Source organism: Spinacia oleracea, chromosome 6, assembly GCF_020520425.1.
Source record: "Spinacia oleracea cultivar Varoflay chromosome 6, BTI_SOV_V1, whole genome shotgun sequence".
Classification (NCBI taxonomy): Eukaryota; Viridiplantae; Streptophyta; class Magnoliopsida; order Caryophyllales; family Amaranthaceae; genus Spinacia; species Spinacia oleracea.
In genome coordinates this window covers 128,787,104-128,814,627 of record NC_079492.1, presented here as the reverse complement: position 1 = coordinate 128,814,627, position 27,524 = coordinate 128,787,104, and the positions used below count along the sequence as shown (strand labels likewise).

The window sequence follows — 27,524 nt, the reverse complement described above, 5'->3', positions numbered from 1 at the left end:
CTACAAATCATATAAAAATCCACTTTATAGAGTAGTTATTTAACATGTCTAAACTCGTTATATACAATACATCCGTTGTATACAAGATCTAATTATAATGATAAATTTTAAAAACATAACATTTTCCCAAATTTCAGATCAAAAGTTTCTACAATCCGACTATTAAAATGATGTAATGTAGGCCATTGACTCATTTGAATTAGAAATAATATTTCTTAAAAAAAAAAAAAAACCTCTTTTCAAAATTCATAAAAAAAACAAGACTTTTATTACTCCGTACAATGGTTCAACGGCCCAAAAGAGCATGAATCAAATGGGCTCCTCCCCAATAAAAATGGCTCTCCGCCCATAGACAAGCACAAGCCGCATGTGCCAAGGGAGCCATGCAAATGTCTTCCTAGAGCGTGTGAAATTAAGTTCAATAAAAGTAAACCTCTCAAACATTTATATCTTAAAAGCCCATTACTTCCTCTGTTTCTAAATAATTTCTTGCTTTGAAAGGGGTGTTAAATTGGGTCATCGGTAGGTTACGAGTCGTATATAATCTTTCGGGTATAATTGGATAATGTAGTTGTACGGGGTCATTGTGCTTATGCGCATTGAATGCGTGAATTTTTTTTTCCAGATCACTTCGGTTTATGTCAGAAATCGGTTGGATCAGGTCACTTTTTGACAACTTTACTTTGAATATTTCACATAAAATAAAAAGAGCCTAGAGTTCTTTATATGCATTAGATATGTAGCTGATTCTTTTTTGTGGAGATAAAACTGTTCGATATGTTGACTATTTTTTTAAAAAAAATCCAAAAATTATTACATTACTTGATTATTGTTCTAATTAAGTTGTTGGCCACTAAATTAAGAGGAGCAACCACACATATTTTGGTGGAAAAGTGGGTATAATTTGAAGAAATGTTTTAACTATTACGGGTAAATCTGTACAAAATAAGTGATATTACGTATAATAAAAAGTATTTCAAACAGGAATTGTTTTTTAAAACACCCAATAAAAAAATATAGGAAGATGAATAAGAAACGGAAAAAGTAATACAAATTCTTCCATGTCAATTTGTCAAACCAACCAATACTAGAAGGAAAAAAACCCAGGTATTTTCAACAATAATTAATGTATTATACATAACATTTTTGAAAACCAATATATTTGCATGTAGATATTAAAAGAAACCATAATATCTCGTGAAAAGCCTAACCAAAATTCCTAGGTTATCTCAGCTCCTTCCCAAAGATCCTCGTGAGGTAGAGCTCTGCTCTTCCTTGTACTTTCACGGGTTTCATATTCTTCTCTGAGCACTCTCCTCACCATTTTTGAATTCTTCAAATACCCCCCTCGGAAGCACCATGAACCACAACCCGAACCCACCATCACAATTCACAATACAAGTTTACGTATATCTTAAACATACCCAAAAAATGGTGTCAACAACCAAAACTTATTTCCTTTTCCTTTCAAGTGTTTTTCTCTCTTTGGTTTCTTCTCTGAATGCTCTTTTACCACTACAAACCTACATTGTACAACTACACCCACAAAGTGTAACCACGTCTTACTTCGCTTCGAAGCTTGATTGGCACCTCTCTTTCCTCGAGAGAACGGTGTCAGTAGAGGAAGAAGGTGAGTATTCCTCTCGCCTTCTTTACTCGTATAGTTCAACCATTGAAGGCTTTGCTGCTCTTCTATCAGAGCCGGAGTTAGAGACGTTAAAGAGGATGCATGGTGTTATAGCGGTTAGACCTGATAGGAGGCTTGAGTTGCATACTACTTACTCCTACAAGTTTTTAAAACTTGATGCTCCTGGAGTTGGGGCTTGGTCTAGGTCCAAGTTCGGGAGGGGGTCGATTATTGGTGTTTTGGATACAGGGGTTTGGCCTGAGAGTCCGAGCTTTAGTGATCATGGGATGCCGGCACCTCCTAAGAAATGGAGAGGAGTTTGTCAACAAGGCCAGGACTTCAATTCTTCGAGTTGCAACAGGAAGCTCATAGGTGCTCGCTTCTTTATCAAAGGTCATCGTGTGGCTAATTCACCATTGTCCCCAGAGTTAAACCCTGAGTACGTGTCGCCTCGTGATTCTTCAGGGCATGGGACCCACACATCATCCACGGCTGGGGGGTCACCGGTTCAAATGGCGAGTGTGTTAGGCAATGGAGGTGGGATTGCACAAGGGATGGCCCCAGGTGCTCATGTTGCTGTCTACAAAGTGTGCTGGTTTAATGGGTGTTACAGCTCTGATGTATTAGCTGCAATGGATGTTGCAATAAGAGATGGTGTGGATGTTCTCTCTCTTTCTTTGGGAGGATTTCCAATCCCTTTCTATGATGACACTGTTGCAATTGGTAGCTTCCATGCTGCAGAAAAGGGTATTTCTGTAATCTGTGCAGCTGGAAACAACGGTCCTAGTATTAACTCAGTTGCCAATGAAGCTCCCTGGGTTACTACTGTTGGAGCAAGTACCCTTGACAGGAGATTTCCTGCTTACGTCAGAATGGGAAACGGGAAATACCTCTATGGGGAATCCTTGTTCCCGGGAAATCATTTCCCAAAGGCTGAGAGAGTGCTTGAAGTAGTCTACGCAGCAGGTGGTGATATGGGAAGTGAGTATTGTCTAGAAGGTTCCCTTTCTCGAGCACAAGTTGCAGGGAAAATGGTGGTATGTGATAGAGGTGTAAATGGAAGAGCAGAGAAAGGTGAGGTTGTCAAAAGAGCTGGAGGAGCTGCAATGATTCTAGCAAACACAGAAGTTAATCTCGAGGAAGATTCAGTTGATGCTCATGTCTTGCCAGCTACTTTAATCGGTTATTCAGAATCACTTCAACTAAAGAGTTACATCAACTCTACAAAACCAAGACCAACTGCAAAGATTCACTTTCTAGGGACTGTTACAGGAAGATCACAAGCACCAGCCGTGGCTCGTTTTTCATCCAGGGGTCCAAGCTTGAATAACCCTTCAATCCTCAAGCCAGATGTGATCGCACCAGGTGTAAACATCATAGCCGCCTGGCCACAAAACTTGGGGCCTACTGGCCTTATAGAAGATTCTAGAAGGGTGAATTTTACTGTTATGTCAGGGACTTCAATGGCTTGTCCTCATGTTAGTGGTATTGCTGCTCTTATCCACACTGCTCACCCAAATTGGTCCCCTGCTGCAGTTAAGTCTGCAATGATGACAACAGCAGATGTAACTGACCACTATGGGAAACCAATCATGGATGGAAATACTCCGGCAGACCATTTTGCAATCGGTTCTGGACATATCAACCCTGCTAAAGCGGTTGATCCAGGATTAGTATATGATATCAGACCGGCAGACTACATCACACATCTATGCAGTCTTGGATATACAAGGTCTGAAATTTTCACGATCAGCCGTAGGAACATAAGCTGCAAAGAGATACTGCACAAAAGCAAGGGGTTCAGTTTAAATTACCCTTCAGTTACTGCTGTCTTCAAGGGGAAGGAGACAGTTAAGGTGATCAACAGAAGTGTAACTAATGTGGGCAGACCAAATTCCATTTACTCAGTGGAAATCAGAGCTCCTGAAGGTGTCAGAATCGTAGTCAAACCAAAGCGATTAGTATTTCGAAGGACTAATCAAACATTAGGCTACAGAGTCTATGTTATAGCCAAGAAAGGAGCAAAGCCAGTTAGCTCTGTTCAAGGAGAACTGCAATGGGTACACTCTCGTCGAAACCTATACAGGGTTAGAAGCCCAATTACAGTGTCTTGGGTAAGCAAGCAATCATATTGAAGAACGTTTCATAGTTGCTAGGGAAAGGAATACATTCCTCTGACCTGCTACTGATTCAGAAGGATTTGTAACATGTTCTTTATGTTATTTGAGCTTTGGTCCCTAAATTACTGATAGAGAATTTCTTTAGAGTACAAGATTACTTCATTTATGTTGGTACTTGATGCTGATACCATATTAATGAATGCTGATTCAAATATCTATTATTTGAAATTTATGTCTTACATTGAATGATATAGTCACTCACCCAGCATTATCAGACCCAAACTATTCAAAAATAAAAATAAAAAATAGGTCAGAGAACACATATAATCAATCAATTGGTGCACAAGAAAGCAGCATTAATCTTCATGAAAAGATTCAAGCTTTTGAGCTATATACTCAACTCACATAAACATACTAAAATCGGGTTTACAGAAGAAAAAAAGAAGGATGTACAATATTGCCTCAACTTTTGACGAATTGCAAACCGTTTGCGTTGGCGTAGCGTTCCATGAATCTCATGAACCTGTCCCAGTCTTTCGGGGTGCGCATGATGTACTTTGCTTCAATGCCTGCTGGTTTCCCATTGATAAACCTTGCATTCACACTGTTGGAAGAAAGAACACCTTCCTCATCAATCATGTAGAACCCAGTTATATCACCGACCTCCTTGGATGAGTCAAAGACAGAGGGCTGATCAAATCTGAATATAGCAGCACCATTAGTCCCATCCTTAGATTTGGTTAAGTTCACATCTGGTATTGTAAGTTCATCGGTCCCTTGAACGAACTGAATTTTGGGTTGAACCATCATCACAATCTGACCAACAGGTGCAGAAAATGACCTTTGTGATGCCCATCTCAATGGACGTAACCTTAGCTGAAGTCCATTGAATGAAGAGTGTACACGCTTGGGAGTAGCCCAAGAGAAAACACAAATGCCTGATAAACCAGATAAAGACTACATCAGATTCGTCATACTATCTACAAACAATACTAGCTTAATATCTGATGCTCCAATGCATTACTCAGACACCAGATGGCCAAGAAAGATTGCCAAAATTGCTTCATTTCCCAAACATTCCTAAATTTCTAAACCTTGAGTCCAAGAACAATAAGCAGGAACTAAAACCTTAAATTTTACACTTAAATAACAGATGCCTTGTCAGTAAAATGACTCTAGAATCAAGAATTTTAAAACTCCTACCCCAAACCACCCACTCGCCTAAACAAAATACAAAATAGTAAGTCTTGTATACATCAGGTGTATCCTTGTATAATCATATTTAAGTCCCCCTATTGCAAGTACAAGTTTTTAGGTTGACTAATCATGGTGTATACAATTCACCAGTTGTATCCAAAAAGCTCAAAACGAAGAACAACCTCACTGTTAGATTCGTGAAAACTCTGTGAACTGGAATGTATTCCATTGATCATATTTATAGTGTTACAATAATCCTAATTATATTAGGAAAACTAATGTGACTAGATTTGTACACTTTATATCCTAAGATAATTCTATTCTCTATCACTCACTCACTCACAAACAACCTGAAATTGCAAAGCTGAATTGCTCAATTTTCCTCAATATTAGCCCTTCATTGACAAGATTCCCATAACATAAGTTGTTTATTGATGAAATTCACATAAATTTGAAGCTAAAATATTCAAGCTAAAACCTATTCCCTATGTTTATTGACAAAATTCACATAACATAAGTTGTTCTAGGTGGACAAAAACAGAGTTTAAAGCAAATTTAGTAACCATTTAATGAAACTATAAGAAAGGGAAACTTTAATCACTTTGCTAAACCCTCATATACCAATGCCAATTACACAGCTTCTTGGGATAAACTTTTTTTTTTTGTTAAATTCAATTAAATTAACAAAGATTGAACCAAACCCTTCGAAAACTGAGAAAATTCCCAAATTTCCCAAATTTCCCAACACTAACAGTTAGAAATTAAGGAATTCAAATTCGAAAATTACTGCAATGCAGGAATGCATAATCAATAATGCTTACTTTTCTGCAAATTTAGAGGAGAGGGAAAGGGAGATACCTGGTTTAGAGGAAGATTTGTGAGAGGAGCATTGAGAGAGTGGAGAAGAACAAGTAAGAGATTGCAGAGATGCTGCCATGGAGTTTGATAATGGAATACCCAGAAAATGTTTATTTTTTATTTTAATAAATTCAGTGGATTTTTTTGAGGAGAGATGATGAAGATGATATTGATATGGGTCATCTGGAATCCAGACGTTGGTGTGTTACAATATCAGCCATTCACTTGAGCCAAAGGGGTATCCTGCAGCAAACTGTAAAGAGCAAATCTCCAATTCCCAATTTTTTCACTTCCACAAACTATTTTACTACTCTCACATTGGTAATTTAGAAAATGGATATTTGCTTGTTGTAAAGAAGTTGGGATACTCTTAGAAATATTATTTCTGATTTTACATTGTCACTTGGAAAATAAAGTTAGCTAAAGCGACAATAAAAAAAAATGAAGAGAGTATAAACAAAGTACTCCTTATGTACCAATTGCTTGTTGGTTCAGTGGTGATTGGGGCTGAACTTGGTAGGGAGAACTCGTGTTCGATCCCCCGCAACAACAATTGAGAGGGGACTGGAACCTAACCACCCAGAACTCGCCCCGAATCCGGATTAGCCTTAAGGGTGAACCGGATGCTAACACCAAAAAAAAGTACTCCTTATGTCTCTTATTGTTTACCCCATGAATCAAAATGTATTTTTATCAAGAAATAGGTGAGTGGAATTGAGAAGAGATAAAAGTGGGGGTCACATGTATTTTATATGAGAGTAAATTTGTGTTTTTATGTTATATAAGAGAACTTTTGAGATCATTTTAGTAAATGACATTTTGGCGTCCCTGACAATATAGTCTATAGTAACCCCATTCATAATTTGAATTAATCAAATTGTATTAAATATATAATTAATCAAGATTTATGGAAAGTTTAATGCAAATTTGCAACTTATGTTATTTTTCTAAGGGAAACAATCTGATTAGAAAAAAAGTCAAATGTAAGTGTTTATTACTGTAGTTATGAATGTAGAAGATGCTACAATACGTAATCCGAGAACTGTGAGAGGCCCTGTTGTGTCAAATGTTAATGGTCCCTTATTTCAAAGTACATTGGTGGCTTTTCCTTTGAGTTGGAATGTTGGATCCATGAAAACCACCCTTAAGGAATTGTTGTTTCATTAACTATCAAGGCTTCTAATTACCAAGTTTAGTGAACATCGTCGACGTATAATGCTGCAACCGAAAGTACAAAACCCAAGCCTCTTGTACTACCAATTACCAAGTAAGTGGATATCTTGAACATAGCCTGATGATATGACAATATTTCCAAATCATAAGGCATAATCTAAAATTTATAACGACGTTCTAAATTGTGTGCCGAATGTAGCCTCTACAATGAAAGGGGTAACTAGTATTGAGGGTGATTCTAGGATCCCCTGATGATTGAGTTAGTTAATGCTGATTTCTCTCCAATAAATGAATACTAGAATGATTGGGTGTAATCACGTACCTTTGACAATAAGTGAGGAACCATATATATAAACTGGCGACCTGTACAAATGATAGGTCTGTGATACATAGGACTATGACCCGTGCCCTTTGGCAATAAATGAGGAACCATATATATAGACTGGCGACATGTACGGATGATAGGTCTATTATCCGTAGGACTATGACCCGTACCCTTAGGGCCGATGTGGCTTTATCCGCTATAATAATGTTGATTAGCTTGTCATAGTCTTTAGGCCGACTGAGCCTTAATACACTTGGGTGTCTTTTCTTGGTATTTTTGGGTAAAGGGTGTCATGTCGTTTTGCTGATAGGACATCCCGCATAACTAGACCCTCAAAGTGATTACAACTACCTTGGTAGTTGCGGTTGCTCTGAAAAAAAAAAAAAAAAAACAAAAACCTTTGTACACTATATTTTAATCATTATTTTGTTCTACTAGCAACATGAAATCTTTAATTATTTAAAAGTAAACATCACTTTATAAAGATTATGAAATTGATCTTCAACAAAAATAAGTAAATTATGAAATGATTACGTGTGCCATTGTTGTCAATCATTATTAATATCACAAAGCAATTAATAACATCAAGCGGGGATAGCTCAGTTGGGAGAGCGTCAGACTGAAGATCTGAAGGTCGCGTGTTCGATCCACGCTCACCGCATTTTCTTAACTTTTTTTAAACGATTTGATTAATCAATTCCTAGGTTAGGCTCGGATTTTTTATTTTTAAAAACAAACCCGAACCGAATATGCGGGTAACCGAACCGATCGAAATTATAAATTTAACTAAAAAAATTAATAATAAAATAAGTTTACCCATTTTTTCCAATCAATTTTAGTTTGCAGCATTGAAAGTTTTAGATTTTACCCCCTAAATTTGCTAATCTACCATTGGATATTATGGGTGTTTGAGTCTACTAATGTTGGAAATTGCTACTGCCGAGTACATTTTGTTAACTCAATGTTTGATTTTGTTCTTATGTTATTGTAAAAATAGATATTAATGTGAATCACTACGACCGGAAAAAACCCGATACTCGAACAAGCGGATAACCGATAGTTGTGGATACGATTTAGGGTCGACATTCTTGCAACCCGAAACTAACGGATACCCGAAACTAACGGATACCCGAAATAAATTTTCAACAGGTAACTGAACCTGCATTTGCCCCCCCCCCCCCACAATCATTTTCGTTCTGAATCTCTGTTCTTCATTCAATCATTCATTCTTAAAAAATTACTCTCCTGATAATTGCTAATCTTTTTATAATTGATCAAACATCCAAACCTACCAAATTTTACGAGTTTCTTTTTATAGGAACCATTTTTAATTATTTTTGTTATAAATATGCTTTTCGTAGGCAAAACTAAATTACTCAAAGCCCATATGATTTATGAACAACCATCCTTAAGCATTCACTTTCTCTTCTTTCAACACCAAAAAGACCTTCCAATTGATCATATGTTCTGAAAATACTCTTATTCATTCTATACATTAAAATCGAATAGGTCGAATCCCAACTTTATAAAACGAATATTTCATGATACCCAAAACCGGATTTTTATACAAAGTGATGAAATGTATTCCGTAGATCAAACTCAACTTTTGACCCAACCTGACAAGCATTGCGTTGTACAATTTTGGTGATGGCATGAGAACAAAATAGTTTAAGCTTGAAACTCATTTCACATGACTTTTGAAGGTTGAAAGTTTGAAACTAGCTGCACATAATTATGTTTATTATGGTTTGCTATTTTAGACATATTCAATAAACTATAAATTTTCTATGGTGATGTGCCGATGCCAAAATCCAACTAAAATATTAAGATTCTAAGTTAAAACTCACTTGGCTCAAGTTCATTTCGACTTAAACAGACGAGTTCCAAGTTTCCAACTAATAACAAATTAATAATTTTGATCTCTCAAGGCAATAATAATCACAAATTCAGTTGACACAAATCATCATTATTACTTGTAAAAAGTTAACATCCTAAGCTCAGGCGTATATTACAAAATTGATGGATCAAGGATTCAAATCAACTCATCCAAACAAAAGATACTTGATAATATTTGATCAAGAGAAATGAGATTGTGAAGTTTATATATACTGTGCTTTAGAAAAAGTAAAGGTGAATCTATAGGAATATCAGAGATCTGAAGCCGATTTGGCAAAGAGGTCAAAGTTGATGTGTGTTATGCTCCTTTCTTTTTCTGATCCTTGGCCAGCTTGTTGACATCTCGGATAAACATCCGAGGCGCTATTGCCATAGACATCAGCTCTTGGAAGAGAAGCTTACAGGCATAAGGAATGTGAACCTGCACATGTCAAGTCGTTATCCGTTGTTAGCATAACCTACAATGGTCCAGTCTTATGACAGAAAAGGAAGAGATGAAACCAAACCAACCTGAACGATGTCGGTCTTGTTTTTGCAGCCTCGACATTCAAAAGAATTCTTTTTAAGGTTTGCAATGGCAATGAGCCCACAGCGTTCACATACATGAACCCTGTATGCATCACTTTGGTCAAAAAGCCTTTCTTTAAGAAAGTGAGCAGCACCATGTGCAATCATGCAATCTCTCTCCATCTCTCCAAATCGAAGACCACCATCACGAGAACGTCCCTCCGCAGGCTGCCTCGTCAGAATTTGTACAGGCCCTCGTCCCCGGGAATGGATCTTGTCATCCACCATATGCTTAAGTCTTTGGTAGTAAGTTGGTCCCAAAAATATCATTGCAGTCAGCTTTCTTCCTGTGTGACCATTATACATGGTCTCGAAACCACGCATCTGATACCCACATTTGTGTAGGGCCTTACTGATATTGTCCACCTATCATATCAAGCCAATTAAATTAACAAGGGAGAAATCAATTGACATCAGTATTACAGTGGAGGCAAAGGTTAAAGCAGAACTTACAGTGACATCAGTGAATGGTGTAGCATCTCCTTCCTTTCCAACATGAGCTGCAACCTTACCCATAATACACTCAATAAGCTGACCAATTGTCATACGTGATGGAATAGCATGAGGATTCACAATGATATCAGGAGTTATGCCTTCCACAGTCCATGGCATATCTTCCTGAGTGTAAGTCATCCCAACTGTTCCCTTTTGACCATGCCTACTACTAAACTTATCCCCAATCTGAGGAACACGCACAGATCTCACCCTTACTTTCACAAATCTCAAGCCATCAGCATTGGTTGTCAGTAAAACCTACAAACACAAACTACTCAGAAAAATGTAACATTTTAATTGCAAAGGTGATCTATTAATCAAGTGTATTATTGAATACCTGATCCACCATCCCAGTCTCACTATGACGTAAGCTAATACTATGATCACGTCGTGAATAGCGTGCAGATGGACCTGTGGCTTCATCTGGGGCAAGTGGAGTAGTCTTACCAATTATAACATCCTCACCTGCACATCTAGTACCCTGCCAAATAACAGCAGTTCAGAGTTCAGACAAAGTTGCCTACTTGTTTAACAAAGAAATTTCTTTCGTGATAGCAGTTAATATACTCACAGGAGGTGCAAGCCCATCATCATCTAATTTATCGTAAGATCCATGCCGCATACCCTACAAAATAATGGCTTCAGTACCAAACAATCATAGTATAGAAAGCCATGGAAAAGTAAATTCACTTGTTAGCACCTACCATAGTATTAGATCTGTCTGGACGCCCAAAGTCCTCTTTGACAAGGGTTCCCATCTTCTTCTCTTCATCTCTGTGCAAGACATGTAGACTATTGAGCACCTACTTTGCACGAATGACTAGCTACCAAATGAACCAAGGGTCCAATAATCATGAAACCTAATCAATTTACTCACCTATAAGAACGGAAAAATAGAGAACGGAAGAATCCACGATCAATTGCAGATTGATTCATGATAACAGAATCTTCTTGGTTATAGCCAGAATAGCAAGCGATGGCAACAATAGCATTCTAGTAAAATGGGGAGAAAACGTTCAACAATACTTCAACAATGAAAGAGGTCAAACCATAGATCTGTAATACAAGCAACTTACAATGCCAGCAGGTAGTTGTCTAAAGTGCAGATGCTCCATGGCACGTGTTGTAACTAGAGGCTTCTGGGGATAGTAAAGAACATAGGCCAATGTATCCTAAGAGAAGACGGAAAAAATACAGAGCATGAAGTTGGATCAGATTTGGCAAACAGTACAAAGAATGGAACCTGGAATGATGTACACAGGAAAAGGGATATAAAGATACCATTCTGAACTGATAATTTGTGACGTAGATTCCCATGGCTTGCTTCCCCATAGCTGATTGATATGTATTACGAGGGGACTGGAAGAAACAAAAAAAATTAATCACTAAAGCACAATGAAACCGGTCATATTGCAAACATTTCGAAACACCAGATTACCTGATTGTGATCAGGAAACGGAATAATTGAGGCGCAGACACCTAATATCAAAGATGGGTGAATTTCACAATGAGTGTAGGTCTCGGAATATGCCTCCTCTGGATTTATCCGCGCTGTCACAAGATCCTGCAAGAAAGATTTTTATAATTTTCAAATTATGAAACAGGAAAGTTTGAATTTTCAACATTCCGACACCCAGTAACAAGGCCCCCAAAAACAAAGAAATCAAAAACGGAGAACAGAACTGCACACCATTGGAAGTATATGGTCACATTAATGGTCATGGAGACACCCAGTAACAAGTCCCCAAAGACAAAGAAATCCAAAAAGGAGAACAGAAACTGCAAATTATTGGAAGTATATGCTCACATTAATGGTCATGGATATCATAGTGGTCTCTTCTTCTTCTGTATCAATGTATTCAATATATCCCTTTGCAACAAGATCATGCCAGCCACCATCTTCAGGATTCTCCTGGAAAAAAAATAGTTAATGTTAAAATGGCCAAATCTTCTGCATCATTGGAAGTATATGCCCAAAGAACTACGAGGACACACAAGAAATCAGGTAAATGAATAATGCAGCATACCCTCTGTTGTAATGCCCGGATATCTTTTTTCTTAATAAGAAGACTCTGTTTCTCAACGATAAACAGCGGACGACTGCAACGACCATAGTCTGTATATATACGCAATTCTTTCAGCCGAATATCTCGAACAACCCCAACTTCGGTATTGACATCAACCTGAGCACACCAAATATAAATTAGGCAGCCATACACCCGTACCAATCAATCACATGCACAAATGCAAATTTAATATCACAAAGCAATCAGACATTGGAGCAACATTCTTCACATACACCACCAGGACATCAATTTCAGAAAGAAGTGTTCTACACAAAAATAGAATGTAACTTCACTCTGCTTCCAAATTCGTAAGTCAGACGAAATGAACATCATGCATAAACAATAGCGAATAATTCAAAATTAAACACCCGAGAAATTAGATACAGAATGCAACGAAATCATCCATGCACTTTCATAAGTTCCTGAACAGTACTATGTATTCTTATTGGTCTTAAGTGAAATAGTGAATAAACATACCCTTCTTCTTAGTTGCCTCAATGTCTTGACAAGTAACTCAGGATCCCGATGAATGCCAACCCAACAACCATTCACAAAAATTTTAGTAGATTGAGGGATCACAGCCGGTGAAATTTCCTCAAAATTTTCTGTACTCCATTCCTCTAAAAACTCTAATATAGGATATGCTGCCGAACCGACAGTTATATACACCATTAGTGCAAGATTCTTCACTAATCCACAAGCTTGTCCTTCAGGTGTTTCAGCAGGACACATCATTCCCCATTGTGAATTATGCAGCTGCCTAGGTTTAGCCAACTTCCCTTCACGTCCAATGGGGGAATTTAACCTACGCAAATGTGACAAGGTGGAGGCATATGTAAGTCGATTCAGCACCTGGGAAACTCCAGCTCTGGTACCAGCAGCATTAGCCTGCCCCCAATTTCCAGTAGCCAGAGAGTACTTGAGCCCACTAGTAATTGTCTTAGCTTTGATAGCAAAGCTAAGGTTCAAATCCTTTCCAGAATCAACACACTTCTGAACATAGCCTCTAACATCCCTGGTTAACTTTCGAAACAACATTCGAAAGAGACCTCCCAGCAAAGGACCAGCAAGATCCAGTCTTTTATTTCCATAATGATCTCTATCATCCTCAGGCCTTCTACCAATTGCACATAATAGAAGCCGATGGATTATGTATCCAAAATAGTAAGCTTTTTTAGTCTCGCAATATTCACCAACACCAACATGTGGAAGCATTTCCTTTTGCAGAATCTCTCGGGCATACTTGATTCTCTTTTCTCTGGTAACACCAACTGTAGCTCCTCTTTTACCAATGTAGTCAAGTGCAACTTGCTGATTCTGAATTACAAATGCCTCTTCCAGAGAAGGGCGAAGCAATTCCATCATTTGAGTATCAGAGAAGTCATAACAAATATGCTCCAATATATCTTTGTCTGCAACAAATCCCAAAGCTCGAAAAACTATTATTATAGGAATATCTGATTTGATGTAAGGTAAAGTACAACGTATATATTGCCCAGAAGAACCCTGCAGTGTACAGAAAGACATTTCATAAATATTTGAAGTATTTAAACTCAAAATAAATAAAAACAACCAAAGAACTGTCTCAAGACTCTCAACAGCCTAATATTGCACATAGTTTCCAATTACCCCTTTGGCTCCAGCTCGAGAGAGCATTCGCACAAACATGGTACTGGGAGGCCTATTTTGGGATTCTGCCATAGATCGAACTTCTGCTACATATGCAAATTTGTTCGGCTGCCGCTTCTTAAACACATAGACGTGATTCGTGCTCATCTTCTCCTGAGCAATAAGCACCTTTTCACTCCCGTTGATGATGAAGTACCCACCTTGATCATAAGGGCACTCACCAAGCTCTGTAAGATCCTTCTCTGAATTCTGATACAATGTACAATAACTCGAACGAAGCATGATCGGTACCTGATCAGACAGACCCAAATAGTCAGCACATTTCTCATTACTACAGTGAAAACTAAAAAGTGCACAAAAAAACGACATAAAAAACAAAGGGAATACCTTTCCAATAAAAACCTTTGGAAGCTCATGTGCTTCAGTTAGTTCATCACCGTCGTGTCCCTTTCTGATTACTCTTTTTGTGACATCAACATACAGTGGAGCTGAGTATGTCAGGTTCCTCAATCTAGCTGCTTTCGGAAACAAAGTTGCTGTTTCACCATCTGATTCTGTCATCATCGGCTTACTCAAATAGATTTGGCCAAACTTTATCTTGTATATAGTCTGCAATAACATCAACAATGATGATCAATTTTTGTTGCAGACTATATGGATCAACCAAACACATGCTATAGTGCAATAATAGTTCCATGATTACAGTCTCCAACTTAACTATCATCAGTAAGGTACACAACTATGCCGAAACTGTGAGATTGATGTATACAAACTGCTCCAACTCCCATTTCTATTTCGAAAAGACACTACCTTATAATCAACCAAGTCAACAAACTATAAAAACAATAAAGACTTGGTCGCAATAAGGCATCATCTTCCATTACTTATAACTTATAAGTCATCCACGGACAAGTACATTAAGTGGTACATTTTTGCAATGCATATCCAGAGCTTTCCATCATAGTAGCTCTTTAATACTTAAAATTAGCTTTTGCAACAACCAGTATCGGCATTATTCCACTACATTTAACATTCTTAGCATCCCGTTAAAGTGAAGGGTTCATTTCACAGTTTCCACACGATGATTCCTCTATAAAATCAATCAAATCTCATACACTAGCCTCAATCAACAAGCATTCATCTACAACTACAGTCAATCACTGTCCACCCGCATTATAATTCCACATTTTCAAATTCCTGACAGCTCCAAAATACAACTAAAACCCTAAAAACTCGATTCAACCCACCCCAGATAAAAACAATCAAAAGGGGAAGTAACAATACCTCAGCAAAATCCGACTGGTGGCCAGGATTGTGCTGGGACTCAGGCCGAATCTCGATATCGGCCGATTCATCAACGATCTCCTGCATCGTATTCTGAATAAACTCATCGAAAGAGTCAAGCTGCTGCCTCACTAAACCCTTCTCTTCAAAATAAGCACTGATTACAGCCCAAGCATCTTCTTGTGTAATGTCTTCCTCGTCTTCATCTTCATCCATTGCATTCATGTGCTCATTCTCGTATTCGTTCATCTTTTTTAGTAACTTCAGTTCAAGGGTTTTGTAGGGCGGTGTGGGAAAACCCTGAAATGGTGGGGCGCCGCGAGGCGGGCGGCGAGGCAGGCGCGGCAGCGGGCTGGCAACGGCGAGGCTGCGGATGTGGTCCGGCGAAGGGCGCACGAAGGAGGTGAGGAGAGATAGCCGGACGAAAAAGAGAGTGGAAGAAGGGAGAGAAAAAAAAATTGGGGAATGCCCTGGTGGGTCTTATTTATAGACTTTTGTTGGGATAGGCGGTGGAAAAACTCTTGTGCCCTTATTTTAAAATTAAAAGACAACTCTTATTTTAAGTTAAAATTGCGATTTAATTTAATTTTATTTTTTAAAAATAGATAAAGCTCGTTTAATTTAATTTTAAAAAAAATTCTCCTAAAAATAGAAATAATAAATATTTATAATTAAATAAAATACATTTAAATAAATATTAAATGCGACTTTAATTTAAAATTCCTTTAAAAATACTTTATAAATAAAACAAATACATTTACAATTTATTAAAAATACAGGGTATTACTTCCACTCCTTAACAGTTTTCAATATCAGGTGGAGAAACTTTTGAGCATTACTTCTAAAAAGTTGTACAATATGTTAAAAAGAGGTAAGCATTGTCAGTGAAGTCTACACTTAACCCAAAACTATGCATTATTAGCATTTGCATATTAGTAAGAAATTTTAAAATCTTCCCTAACTTCAATACCTATACACAAACAATTACATAACATTTTATTTTGCATATATTAGCTACAATGTCTTTAACTTAGGGAACTCATTTTTATATTACATTTACGTAAGTCCAATACCTTGTTCATAACGGCATCCTGATTCAGTGATATTTGTTAACTTATACTCACAATTGCAAGCAGAAGAATACATAGTTTAAGTAATTTCGTACACTCTCGACATATATTTTGCCTCCATCTTTTGTATCATGCTCTAAACACCAAAGTGAACAAATAAATTGCTCCCATTTTAATCTTGTTTCAGGAGGAACTCGTGTACTTTACAAATGTCACGAGAAACTTCAGAATAAAAAAATAAAATATTCCTCCATATTTATCTATCTAGTGGTCTTTCTACAAGCAGCATCATGTGGGGATGCTAAATACAATGTCGATCGACTAGCTCTTCATAGCAACAAGGTAATCTTCCCACAACATTGACGTTATATATGAACACCTGGCTTTTGTGCTACTCACTAAGTGTTCCTATTTCAAGCGAATTGTGCATCTATCGAGTGTGAGGTTGATTTTATCTAGCTTAGTGTTATTAGCAATGTGAAGTCGTAGGTGATTAGGGGGTAATGGAATAAACTGACTAGCTCCTTTTAGATGAATTGCTTGTAGCTTAAAGTGTTGTGTTTTACCCTGTACAAAATTGGTCATACCTTTAACATCACATAGGATGGTGATGTTTTAGATGCTACAATTAAACAATTAATAGATGATTATTTTCTTATCATGTGATTAAGTGATTAGGTTTACGCTAACTACTATGATGTCTAATACTTCAATTTCACGATGTTTTCATATTACCTACAACAACAACATAATCACTTGATCTTTCGCCGTAGAATTTAGCAATGAATTCATTATTATGAACATTGTTGCATATACATAAACTCCAAGACCACGCCAACTGAAAGGCAAACTAATTTATTGAATAAATAATATTCTACAGCTAAACACATGTGAACCTACCATAATTATCACTGTGGCATTCAAAGTTTATAGGCTTACGACCCTGTTTGACAAAACTAACGGCAACGGGTACCTTTTAGAGGTTGAGTAGAGGGTAGCAGTTAGAGTAGCGAGTAGTTGTCAACTAGTAGAGGGTAGAGGTTAGCTGTTAAGGTAGCGGTTGATAGTATGAGTGTTTGGAAAAATTAGCGGTTGAAGTAACAAAAGATAATAAAAATAATATATTTAATTACAAAATTAAATAAATGTCCATTAATGTGATTGTTTTTTGGTAACCCTGCTTAAATATTAAAAGTAATGTATGGAAGTAATGACTTCATACACATAAAAGTAAAAGACTACATTGTTCCTCTTAATAAATAAACAACGTTAAACCGATCATAATTAAAAGTTTAGAATAATTAAAAGAAAAAATTGGCAAATAGAACCTAATAAAGTTCCATATTTTTCAATTACAACCTCAAAATTCTACAACCTTAAACTTACACATCCATTTTAAATTACAACCCGAAGTCATTTTCCTGCAAAAATCACAGAAATATGATGTCATAATGTTATTAAAAAAAATTACATTAAGAGGAACAATGTAGTCATAATACATCTCAATCTCAGATTTTACAGCCACATTTTATTGCTCATTGGTGAAGCTATCAAAATCCTACAAAGAAATTCAACAACAAATAGAAGAAAAAAAAGCAGTAACAACATTAAAGAAACAAATTAAAAACCAATAAACAACGTATAATTAACAAAAAAAAATAATGTGAACTACAAAAGGAATAAGTTATTTATGATCAATTCATCACAGTTCACACTAGAAGCATCCACATCACGCCCACCTTGCCCTTGGACAACACAACCAGAATTGCTTGATGAAGAATATGAGGTGACATAAGCCTCATATATCTTCTTAATAGCATCTTTAACCTTATAAAACTCTACCTCAAACTCCAAACCTTCCCCATAAACCTTCTTGAAGCTCCATTCAACAAACTGAATTTTGAAGCTTGGATCCAATACCACCGCAACAACCATAAAAATGCTAAATTGGGACCAATATTTCCCAAACTTTTCATACATTTTATTAGCCATTTTTTGCATAAATATGTTAGAGCTTCTCATTTCCTATTTTAACAACAACCTAACCCTAAACACATTAGGAAAGTATAGGCTGGCAGTAGGGTAATGGGATCTGGAAAAGCCAAGAGTTACTTCATAAAAGACTTTCAAAAACTTAAAAATCTTTTCTACTCTACCCCACTCTTCCATTGATGGATAATTGACATAATTTGCATCAATTTTCTGAAAATGAATCAAAGCCTTTTTGAAGTACAATGCACTCTCAAGCATAAGATAGGTGGAGTTCCATCTAGTGGGGACATCTTACTGTAAACCCTTATCGAATTTAAGTTCCACATGAGCTACACAACTTAAAAACCTTTGTTTCCTAGCTTGAGACCCTTACAATATTTGACACTCTCCCTGACCTTAATCACAACGGCATCAATCTCTTTTAAACCATCTTGGACAACTAAATTCAGAATATAAGCACAACACCTCACATGGAAAAAATCCCCCCCACAAATCAAGTCAAGCTTCGCTTTAAGATTTTCAGCAAAAACATCATTTGACGAAGCATTATCTAAAGTAATGGAGAATATTTTCTTTTGAATGCCCCACTCCTTCAACAAACCATAAATATGATCACATAAATGAACACCCATATGAAGAGGGGCTATGTAACTAAAATTCAGAATTCTCTTTGGCAAACACCAAAACTTATCAACATAATGCGCAGTCAGAGAGATGTAGCCATCAGTTGTTAAAGAAGTCCAACAATCAGAAGTGAGTGCAATTCTACCCAAAACTAAGCCTGGCTCTAGTTTTAGTTTCTCCTTCTCCTACTTAAAAGATAGTATTGTTGTATTACCAATATAACTACACACTTCGCTAATATTCAATTTTTGCCATCTGAAGAAGATATATTGTTATAAGAAAGATGTAACTAAGTTGATATTATAACATACATATAGTCCTGGAAATAAAAGCTAGAATTTCGTAGGAGGAAAAAAACGAGAAAATCAAAATATGTAGAAAATGACTACACTAAAAGAACAAAATAGTATTGCTATTATAGACATTTAATCAACACTATTGAAGCTTGATATAGAGATCATATAAACAACGAAAATATGGAAGCTCATTCAATAGAATGTAATTATTTATACTCAACTCAGTATAAGTAATAAATCACAATACAGTTATAAAAATTCACATATTAAACAACCAGATGACACATAAACATAAATGACCAATCAGAAGAAAAAAATTATTTTATAAAAATTAATTAACAACCATAAAATCTTACAATATAATACTATTAATTCAGCAAAATCATTTCCAACTGCTACAAAATACTTTAAGTCATTATTATAGCATGACACTAGGTTAGGTCTCGTGCAACACACATATATTAATTAGAATTATCACTTAGCTAAGTTATAAAGTAATTAGTGAAAAGGGTAGAAAGCTTAGAATTTAGAAAAAAAATATTTACGTTTTAAAAAATACAAGAAAAGCTTATTAGATTTTTACCGGGTACCTGTTGTTTTTATCCGTACTTGTAAACGAAATTCAAAATCTAGTACCCGCTTGGCCGATTTTATCGCGTGACTATATTAAGTGGGAAAAAAAATTAAAAAAAGTTCTTATAAATTTGATGTAAATTTTTTAATTGAAAGATTGTACTAAAGGAGGAAAAAAGTAATTAACATGATAAAAAATATTATTTTATGCTCATAACATATTTTTCAAATCAATATTAACTGTACTATCACATTATTTTCATGCTTACCATATATTGTTTGTTCAAATTAGTATTATCATATTAAATTAGATTCTTTCCATAATACATAAATTCATAATATTTCAGTGATACAAATAGTTTAATAATGTTCTAGGAAATTTAAGGGAAAAACATAGAAAATATACAATTTCTTTAATTAGACATATTTATTATAAAAAAATAAAAAAATTAAGGTTGCACCAGGAGATGACACGTGTCATTTATGGTGTGTCTTTTAGTACATAGTAACTAGCCTAATATGCACACGATGCGTGCAAGATTAGCACACGAACTAAATATTTTGTTATTACAATAATCACAACCATAATAGGGAAGAAAAATTTTCACAAAGTTTTATCATCTAATTAAAATTTTTGTATGATTTATACAAATAAAATCCTCTTGAAACCTTTCGATGAAGTGTTCAACATGGGGTGAGAGAATAGTACACTGTATTCCCTCACCCTACCAAAATATCAAAATAAAAACAAACGGAACAAAAAAGTTATGGTATAGAAAAATAACTAAATTTGACTGAATATAAAACATTTATTTAACATAAAAAAGAATATGTACCAAATTTACTTAGTTGTTCATTAATTAGTGTAATTTAAAGTACGGATTTTTCATGAAATACCCCTCAATTTTCACGAAATTCACCAAATGCCCCTCAACTTTCAGGAATTCACCAAATACCCCTCAACTTTAATATAATACCCAAACTACCCTTATATTTAACGGACGTTAAGTCGCCGTTAGCTGTCTTTTACTCTTTTGCCCTTATTCCATCACACGTTTCCCTTAAGTCTCTCTTCTACTTTTAACGGAACAAACTCCTCACACAACTCTCACTTTCTCTCTCATCAGCAACTATGGCACCAATGGCTGAGAAGAAGCTCGCTGAAAAGAAGCCCGCGGAGGAGAAGAAGGCCGCCGCCGCCGAGAAAGATCCGGCTGAGAAGAAGAAGAAGAAGAAGGGAGGAGCAGAAGGTCGCCGCCGCCGCCGATAAAGATCCGGCTGAGAAGAACCAGAAGAGAGGAGAAGAAGGTCGCCGCCGCCGCCGAGAAAGATCTGTCGATAAAGATCCGCCGCCGAGAAAGGTAACATCTTTATTCATTTCTTTCTCTATTTTTTTTAAAATTAATCTAATTTTTTTTTTAATAAGTGGGTGATGATTAATTGGTTATGTAATTAGCTGATTTAATTTGGTGGGCAATTATATTTTTTTCAGAATTAACAAAGAAAAAGAGAGATCGATGTTAATTGCAACAGAGAAGATTGATCATTTACCTGAAAATCTGATTATTGAGATTCTGTCAAGGCTATCAGTAAAAGATCAGTTACAGTTTAAGAGTGTTAAGTTATGCTCTGAGTGAAGTTTATGGTTTCTGACCTGTTACTGGTGATTACAAGGTTTGTTTTGAAAGGTTATTGGAATGATAACAATGATAGTGATTTAAAGCATCATGTTTCGGTCCTTGTGTACTCGTAAAGGACTGCTTCTTGGAGGCATTTTGGAGATCTGGCTAAAGCTTATGACTTGGAAAGTAACAAGTGTTACATATATGTGAATGGATGTTGTTACTGGTTATGATCACTTGATTATAGTTTAGAAGTGATCATTTCATTCAACATGGGTAATTAATGATAGAGGAAGGTATGACTAACTGGCAGAGCTCCATAGTCCCTCTTGAGTCAATGTCAGCAGATCCTACTACTAAAAAGACTAGACTAAGCTCGTAACATGACAACGTCCACATAAATATGGAACATAATTGGATTTATGAGATAAACGTCCTAAAATACTCTGTTTCAGAGAGACAGAATACTAATGTAGACTATTCGAAGCACCCTTGCACAACATGTGTAGGATGATTTATTCCAATGGAGAAACTGGTTGGTGTTTGTTTTTTGTTTGGTTACAAAAGAGTAACAAGTTTCTAGTATGTGCATTAGAATCCCGCAGTCAAATGCTGTGTTGTAGTTATTGTGATTGGAGATAATGTGATTGGAGATAAACATGAATACCTCCAAATCCAATGGAGACAAAGCTTCAGTGTTGTTCAGGATTTTTATGAGAAAATATCAACCAAACACTTGTTTAATAAGGTAATTAAACTTGCCAATTTCTATTATCAAACCACATATTAAGACCCTTGAAATCAAACCGGTCTCACACAAAAATCACAAAGACGATGAATTAACTCCTGCACCACGAATAAATACAACAATATAATTCATGCGAAAAGCCGATGAATTAACTCCTGCATGACTATAGTATGCGACTGAAATGGCGGAACACCCAGCGAATATGGTTATTTATACTAAAACAATATATTTTGTTTGGTACTTTGTGATGAAACTCCGATAAAACAATTTGGTAACAACAACAAACACTCAGAACATCGTTATTTATACTAAAACAATAAGCAACGGCTATTTTTCAATCCCAAAAACTAGCCGTTGGGCTTTAAAAATGTAATTTTTAGATTTGGGCATTTGGTGAATTATGTTTTAATTTAGGGTATTTGGTGAAATAATTTACAACATAGGGGCATTTGGTGAATTAGAAAGTAGGCTAACGGAGGACTAACGGCGCGTCATTAGTAAGGGTAGTTTGGGTATTATGTTAAAGGTGAGGGGCATTTGGTGAATTTCTGAAAGTCGAGGGGCGTTTGGTGAATTTCGTGAAAATTGAGGGGTATTTCATGAAAAATCCGTTGAAAGTATCATACTTACGAATCAATCAAGCTTGGACGTCATGTGGCTGTACACCGCTAGATATCGAATATGCACAAAGGGTGGATAATGGTACTTCGTCTTCTTGTAAAAGTATTTTATTATAAAAGTAGAATTACATAAAATGACACAATATATGAATATTTATACCACTTAAAGATAAGTTATGTAACTGAATGAATTTAATTTTGTGGTGATAGAAAATTCATAACTCTAAGGTAACAATTCGCACACGACATCATTGTAAAGTATTTAAAATAAAGTTGTTGAAGTACTTAGAAACACGACAAACATTGTCGTAACGAAATATTTAGTGAAATACAATAACATTATAACAAATTTGGAAAATAAAAAATAAGAATCTTTATCCTAATCATAAGACTCAATCCAACCATTCTCTCGAAGGAAGGCCTGAGAACGTAAGTCATTTAATCTAACTATTCAAAAGTTAGCCGTGTTTCTAAGTACTTAAATTGACGTAACATAAATTGTAGGAGGAGCAACGGTGATGGGGTCGATGTTGATTCTTGATGTATGTTGACGTGATTTAGTTTCCGTTGAAATATTTGTCTCATGTGACGTCCGTTTTAGGTTTTTCGTATTTATTTTATTGACAATTTTGTCAATTGTAAGTTTGTAACACTGGAATGTTTTGTGGTAATTTTTTTTGACTTTGTTAAGACCAAAAGTTTGTAATTATAGTAATTGTAATAAATAATTACTCTATATGTTATTTTATTATCTTTGACATTTTGTTAGCTGTTCAATTTCTGGCGTGATTGGTGAGTTTAGTTTGCTGCGATTTATAGTTTGTTGCGATTTATTAGTTATGTTTCAATCATAGCTTGGTTATTGGTGCGCTAACTCGCTAAGTAGTATTTTTGCTGTAATTAAGCATTTTATTATGCTTTTTCTTTGTTAATCTGCTATTGATTTTCCTTTTTTATTTTATTTTTTACATTTTTTTGCCTGTCGTTTCCATTATTTTGGGCATTTACAGATTCCACTTTTAACTTTTTTAATCTTTTTATTGTAATGTTAGTCTTAATATAGGTTAGTAGGGGTAGTTTAGTCTATTCACAGGGGGACACGAAAAGTAGAGTTATCAAATTGACATCATCTCTTCCCTTATGTAATGGAGATAGATAGATAGATATATTTTATTTTAAACATCTAACACCATATAATTATCTAACATCGTTACGAAAACATTATTTATCATATACTTCCTCCGTCTTTTAATACTCGCAACGTTTGTTAGTTGCACACATGCCAATGCACAACTTTGATCATTTATATCTTAAATTCTCTTTATGCAAAAATTATAAAAAGTTGATATTTTGAAAATTCACATTGAGACGAATCTAACAAGATCCCACATGACTATGTTTTATCTTATATAAAAAACACTACGAATAGTCAAAGTAGATTATATGAATAGTGGCAAAAGTCCAAACGTTGCGAGTATTAAAAGACGGAGGAAGTAAATGTTTACATCCTTGATTAATTTCATAATTATAATACTTCATTTTTATTGTCATTCCCGATATAAATAGTACTATTGATGGTTTTTATCTAATCCTACATATTCTTTTAATACGTAGTAGCATTTTAATTTTATAGAAGTTAGTGCATTAGCACGGACACAAACTAGTTAAATGATTACAAAAAAATATCATCACAAAGATTTTCACTATGGCTCTTGCTACGCTTAACCAACAAACGAAGGTTTATATTATTAGGTTAACAAGTGTTGCTCAACCTTAACTTGGGGACGGCGCGTAATCTAAGTCTCTAACCACCCCGGTGGTTATAATAATTATAATTAAACAAATAAAAATCTGATGCAGAAAAATGTAACAAAAATTTACAAGTGATCGTTGAGTTTGAAAGAATTTACATAGGATGGTGTTTGGTGAAGCTGCATCAGGAAATTGGAAGCTGCTACGCCACATAGGATGGTGAAGTTCCCTCCTATGCCTATGTTAGAAGTTGAACCACCCAATAAACGTGTTACCAATCTTCACGATGGACTATACCAATCAGCTTGAATCACCTCACACCTACTCTCTGGAACAAACAGCTCCGATCCTTTTACCAGCTCCGATCCTTTTACCAAATAAAAGAATAAAACCAAAGGCTTCTAAAACCCATTGTTGCCAATCCAGTAAACTAAAAAAGATGCTACTAATTTAATTCACTATATCATTAGTATAATCGATTAGAATATGGCAGGTAATGTTTTGTCCATTGACTATTATCAATCTAAATTAAGGTGCAAGACCAGAGGTTTTCAAAATCTCACGATTTTTACTAAAGGCGCCAAGACCAGAGGATTTCAAAATGTCAAGTGGCTTGTGTCCATATGGATACAAGTGAGTATCAATACAGAAAATTTAGTATCAATACAGAAAATTTAGTATCAATACAGAAAATTTAGTACCAATAACACAAAGTTGTTTAGAAGTACCAATACAAGTCATTTTATGTTATTGGTATTAAAATATTATGTATTGGTACTAAATTTTTTGTATTGGTACTCACTTGGGCCCATATGGACACAAGCCACTTGAGGCCAATACTTTCTCCCAAGGCCAAGGGCCTACGAGCTATCATCAGCTAGTTCTAAAATTTGGTCCAAGTACGTATTTAATGATAAGTCTAATAAATGCGGTTCAGTATTAATTATACAAGTTAATAATTAAGTGAGATCAAGTGAACTGTATGCCTAGCTAGAGGCTGCTTCAGTTCAAGTGGATTAATGATATTAATCCACAACTTACTCTTGACTGAACCCGTAGGGTCACACAAATAGTACGTAAACGGATCAAGTATTTAATAGCATTAAATACTCTATCTAATCAATATTCGGAATCAACGGATCTTGGTTTCAGTGGGACCTGAGATCGTCAAAGGCAAAGAAATGAATACTCCGGAAACGATGATATTGCCGGAAACAGAAATATGGATTGTACCGGAAATATAAATATTATCCAAGTCGTAGATGTTGCCGGAAACGGAAACATGGTACGTATCGGAAAATATTATCGGCAATGGAAATATTGCCGGAATCAGAAACATTGCAGGAAACGGAAATATTGTCAGAATCGGAAATATTATCGGAATCGGAAAATAATTCCAGAAACGGAAATATTAAATAGTTTTTCGAGACGGAAATTAATTCCGGAATCGGAAATGTTAAATATTGTTCGTATCGGAAATGAATTCCAGAATCGGGAAATTAATCGGAAGCGCGTCGTAAGAATTAGCATCGGACGAGCTTGCTAGACGAAGGCCCATCACGAAGCCAGGCCCGCGTCCAACAAGGCAATCGCGCGCCACAACACGCCCAACCCAAGGCTGCGCTAGGCCCACCGCAAGGCAGGCCCAACGCGCGCCAAAGGGGCAGGCAGCTCGTGGGCTTCGTGGCGAGTGGGCTGCGTCGCTTGGGATTCGCGCGTGCGCATGGCGCCCCTCATGGGCTGCGTCGCCTGGGATTCGCGCGCGCGCATGGCGCCAAAGGGGTGATTAATTTTCGTAATTGTTAATTAATTGAAAATTGCGTTTATTTAATTATATGTACGCAGTTTTTCGGCAGTTTCTTCGTTACTCAACGAAATCGAGTGATTTTTGTGTCAATTCCGCATGTAAAAGGCATTCTAAAATTTTGACAAATTTTTTTTTTCCGGCCGAACTCAGAATTCCCAAATTCGAAGCCTAACTATGACTTTTTTTGGAGGTTTTAGTTTTTCGAACGCAAAAGTTTGTAATTTTAAGATGTTAAATTGAATATTTGCGATTCTTGTTGTTAAATCTTGAATTTTTGATTGACCTACTGTATATGTTTAACAAATTTGAATGCCTAAGCTTGTTAATTATACAACCTAATTTGTAATTGTAATTAATTTATTGAAATTCGAATAATTTAAAATTGATTTGATTTTCATAATTAATTAACGATTTAATTAGGTATCCATGATTAAAAACCACCATAAAAATTGTCAATTTATGATAAATTTTAAATTTTTATGACCTAGATTTGAATCCATGATAATCGGAAATTAATTGATTAATAAATATTCGATTTTTCTCCCTAAAATTATGAAATTAATATGATTTATTAATTTGTCATTAATTTTGAAATAAAAGTTTTAATTTTTATGAAATTCGCTCATAAAACTTGCACGCACAAAGCAATGGACGCTACGTGTTACCCTTAAGGGGTGTTGTATAGTGTGGGCATGCGACGACGAGCAAGGGAGGTCGTCGCCCATGCGGTACAATGCAGCGAGCAAGGGCCATGGCACACGAGCACAAGGCAGCACGCTGCCCTTGTGTCGAGTGTTGTGTGCAGCGTGGGCGAGTGGGCGATGGGAGATGGGCATTGGCGTGAGCCAGGCGATCATTCGCGTGTGGGCAGCGAGCGTGTTGCACCACAGCGCGCGCTGCCGCGCCCAGCGAAGCAACCAGACGCGCCGAGTGAGGCAGGCTGCGCGCAGCGTGGCCTGGGCTTGCTGCGTTGTGTGTGGCCTACTCGTGTGATGCCGTACAATCAGTCGAGGGGCGCTGCTGCCTTGTGCACTCGACGGGGCTTGGGCGCAAGCCTAAGTGCCTCGTCTTGTTACGATTGATGCGTTTTGATTTTAATTTTAAATTTTCAGTTCGGAAACGATTTTAATTAATTTTAAAATTCGTAATTTAAATTGTTTTCTCGGAATTTAATTTTGAATAA

The 27,524-nt window shown here is 36.2% G+C and overlaps 3 protein-coding genes, 1 long non-coding RNA gene and 1 other non-coding gene across 5 annotated transcripts; 3 read left to right on the top strand and 2 right to left on the bottom strand.

Moving 5' to 3' along the window:
- Positions 1-1,365: 1,365 nt before the first annotated feature.
- LOC110788064 (subtilisin-like protease SBT1.2) lies at positions 1,366-4,008 on the top strand. The gene has a single exon (XM_021992711.2). It carries the CDS (start codon positions 1,432-1,434, stop codon positions 3,760-3,762), a length of 2,331 nt encoding a protein of 776 aa, XP_021848403.2. The 5' UTR covers positions 1,366-1,431; the 3' UTR covers positions 3,763-4,008.
- Positions 4,009-4,071: 63 nt separating this feature from the next.
- Positions 4,072-6,223, bottom strand: LOC110788071 (photosystem II reaction center Psb28 protein). Its single transcript, XM_021992716.2, has 2 exons — positions 5,803-6,223; positions 4,072-4,685 (listed from the first exon to the last, which is right to left on the bottom strand). Exons 1-2 carry the CDS (start codon positions 5,879-5,881, stop codon positions 4,210-4,212), a joined length of 555 nt encoding a protein of 184 aa, XP_021848408.1. The 5' UTR covers positions 5,882-6,223; the 3' UTR covers positions 4,072-4,209.
- Positions 6,224-7,888: 1,665 nt separating this feature from the next.
- TRNAF-GAA (transfer RNA phenylalanine (anticodon GAA)) lies at positions 7,889-7,961 on the top strand. Its single transcript has one exon. It is a non-coding gene; the product is annotated as a tRNA-Phe (tRNA).
- Positions 7,962-9,235: 1,274 nt separating this feature from the next.
- On the bottom strand, positions 9,236-15,696 carry LOC110788080 (DNA-directed RNA polymerase II subunit RPB2). The gene is made up of 16 exons (XM_021992727.2): positions 15,238-15,696; positions 14,341-14,562; positions 13,954-14,244; positions 12,802-13,830; positions 12,286-12,441; positions 12,066-12,170; positions 11,697-11,822; positions 11,540-11,617; positions 11,335-11,430; positions 11,136-11,251; positions 10,963-11,032; positions 10,830-10,883; positions 10,596-10,739; positions 10,217-10,516; positions 9,707-10,129; positions 9,236-9,617 (listed from the first exon to the last, which is right to left on the bottom strand). The coding sequence occupies exons 1-16, from the start codon at positions 15,484-15,486 to the stop codon at positions 9,495-9,497; spliced, it is 3,582 nt and encodes a 1,193-aa protein (XP_021848419.1). The 5' UTR covers positions 15,487-15,696; the 3' UTR covers positions 9,236-9,494.
- Positions 15,697-20,692: 4,996 nt separating this feature from the next.
- LOC130462660 (uncharacterized) lies at positions 20,693-23,520 on the top strand. Its single transcript, XR_008923284.1, has 2 exons — positions 20,693-21,153; positions 23,287-23,520. It is a non-coding gene; the product is annotated as an uncharacterized lncRNA (long non-coding RNA).
- The last annotated feature ends 4,004 nt before the right edge of the window (positions 23,521-27,524 follow it).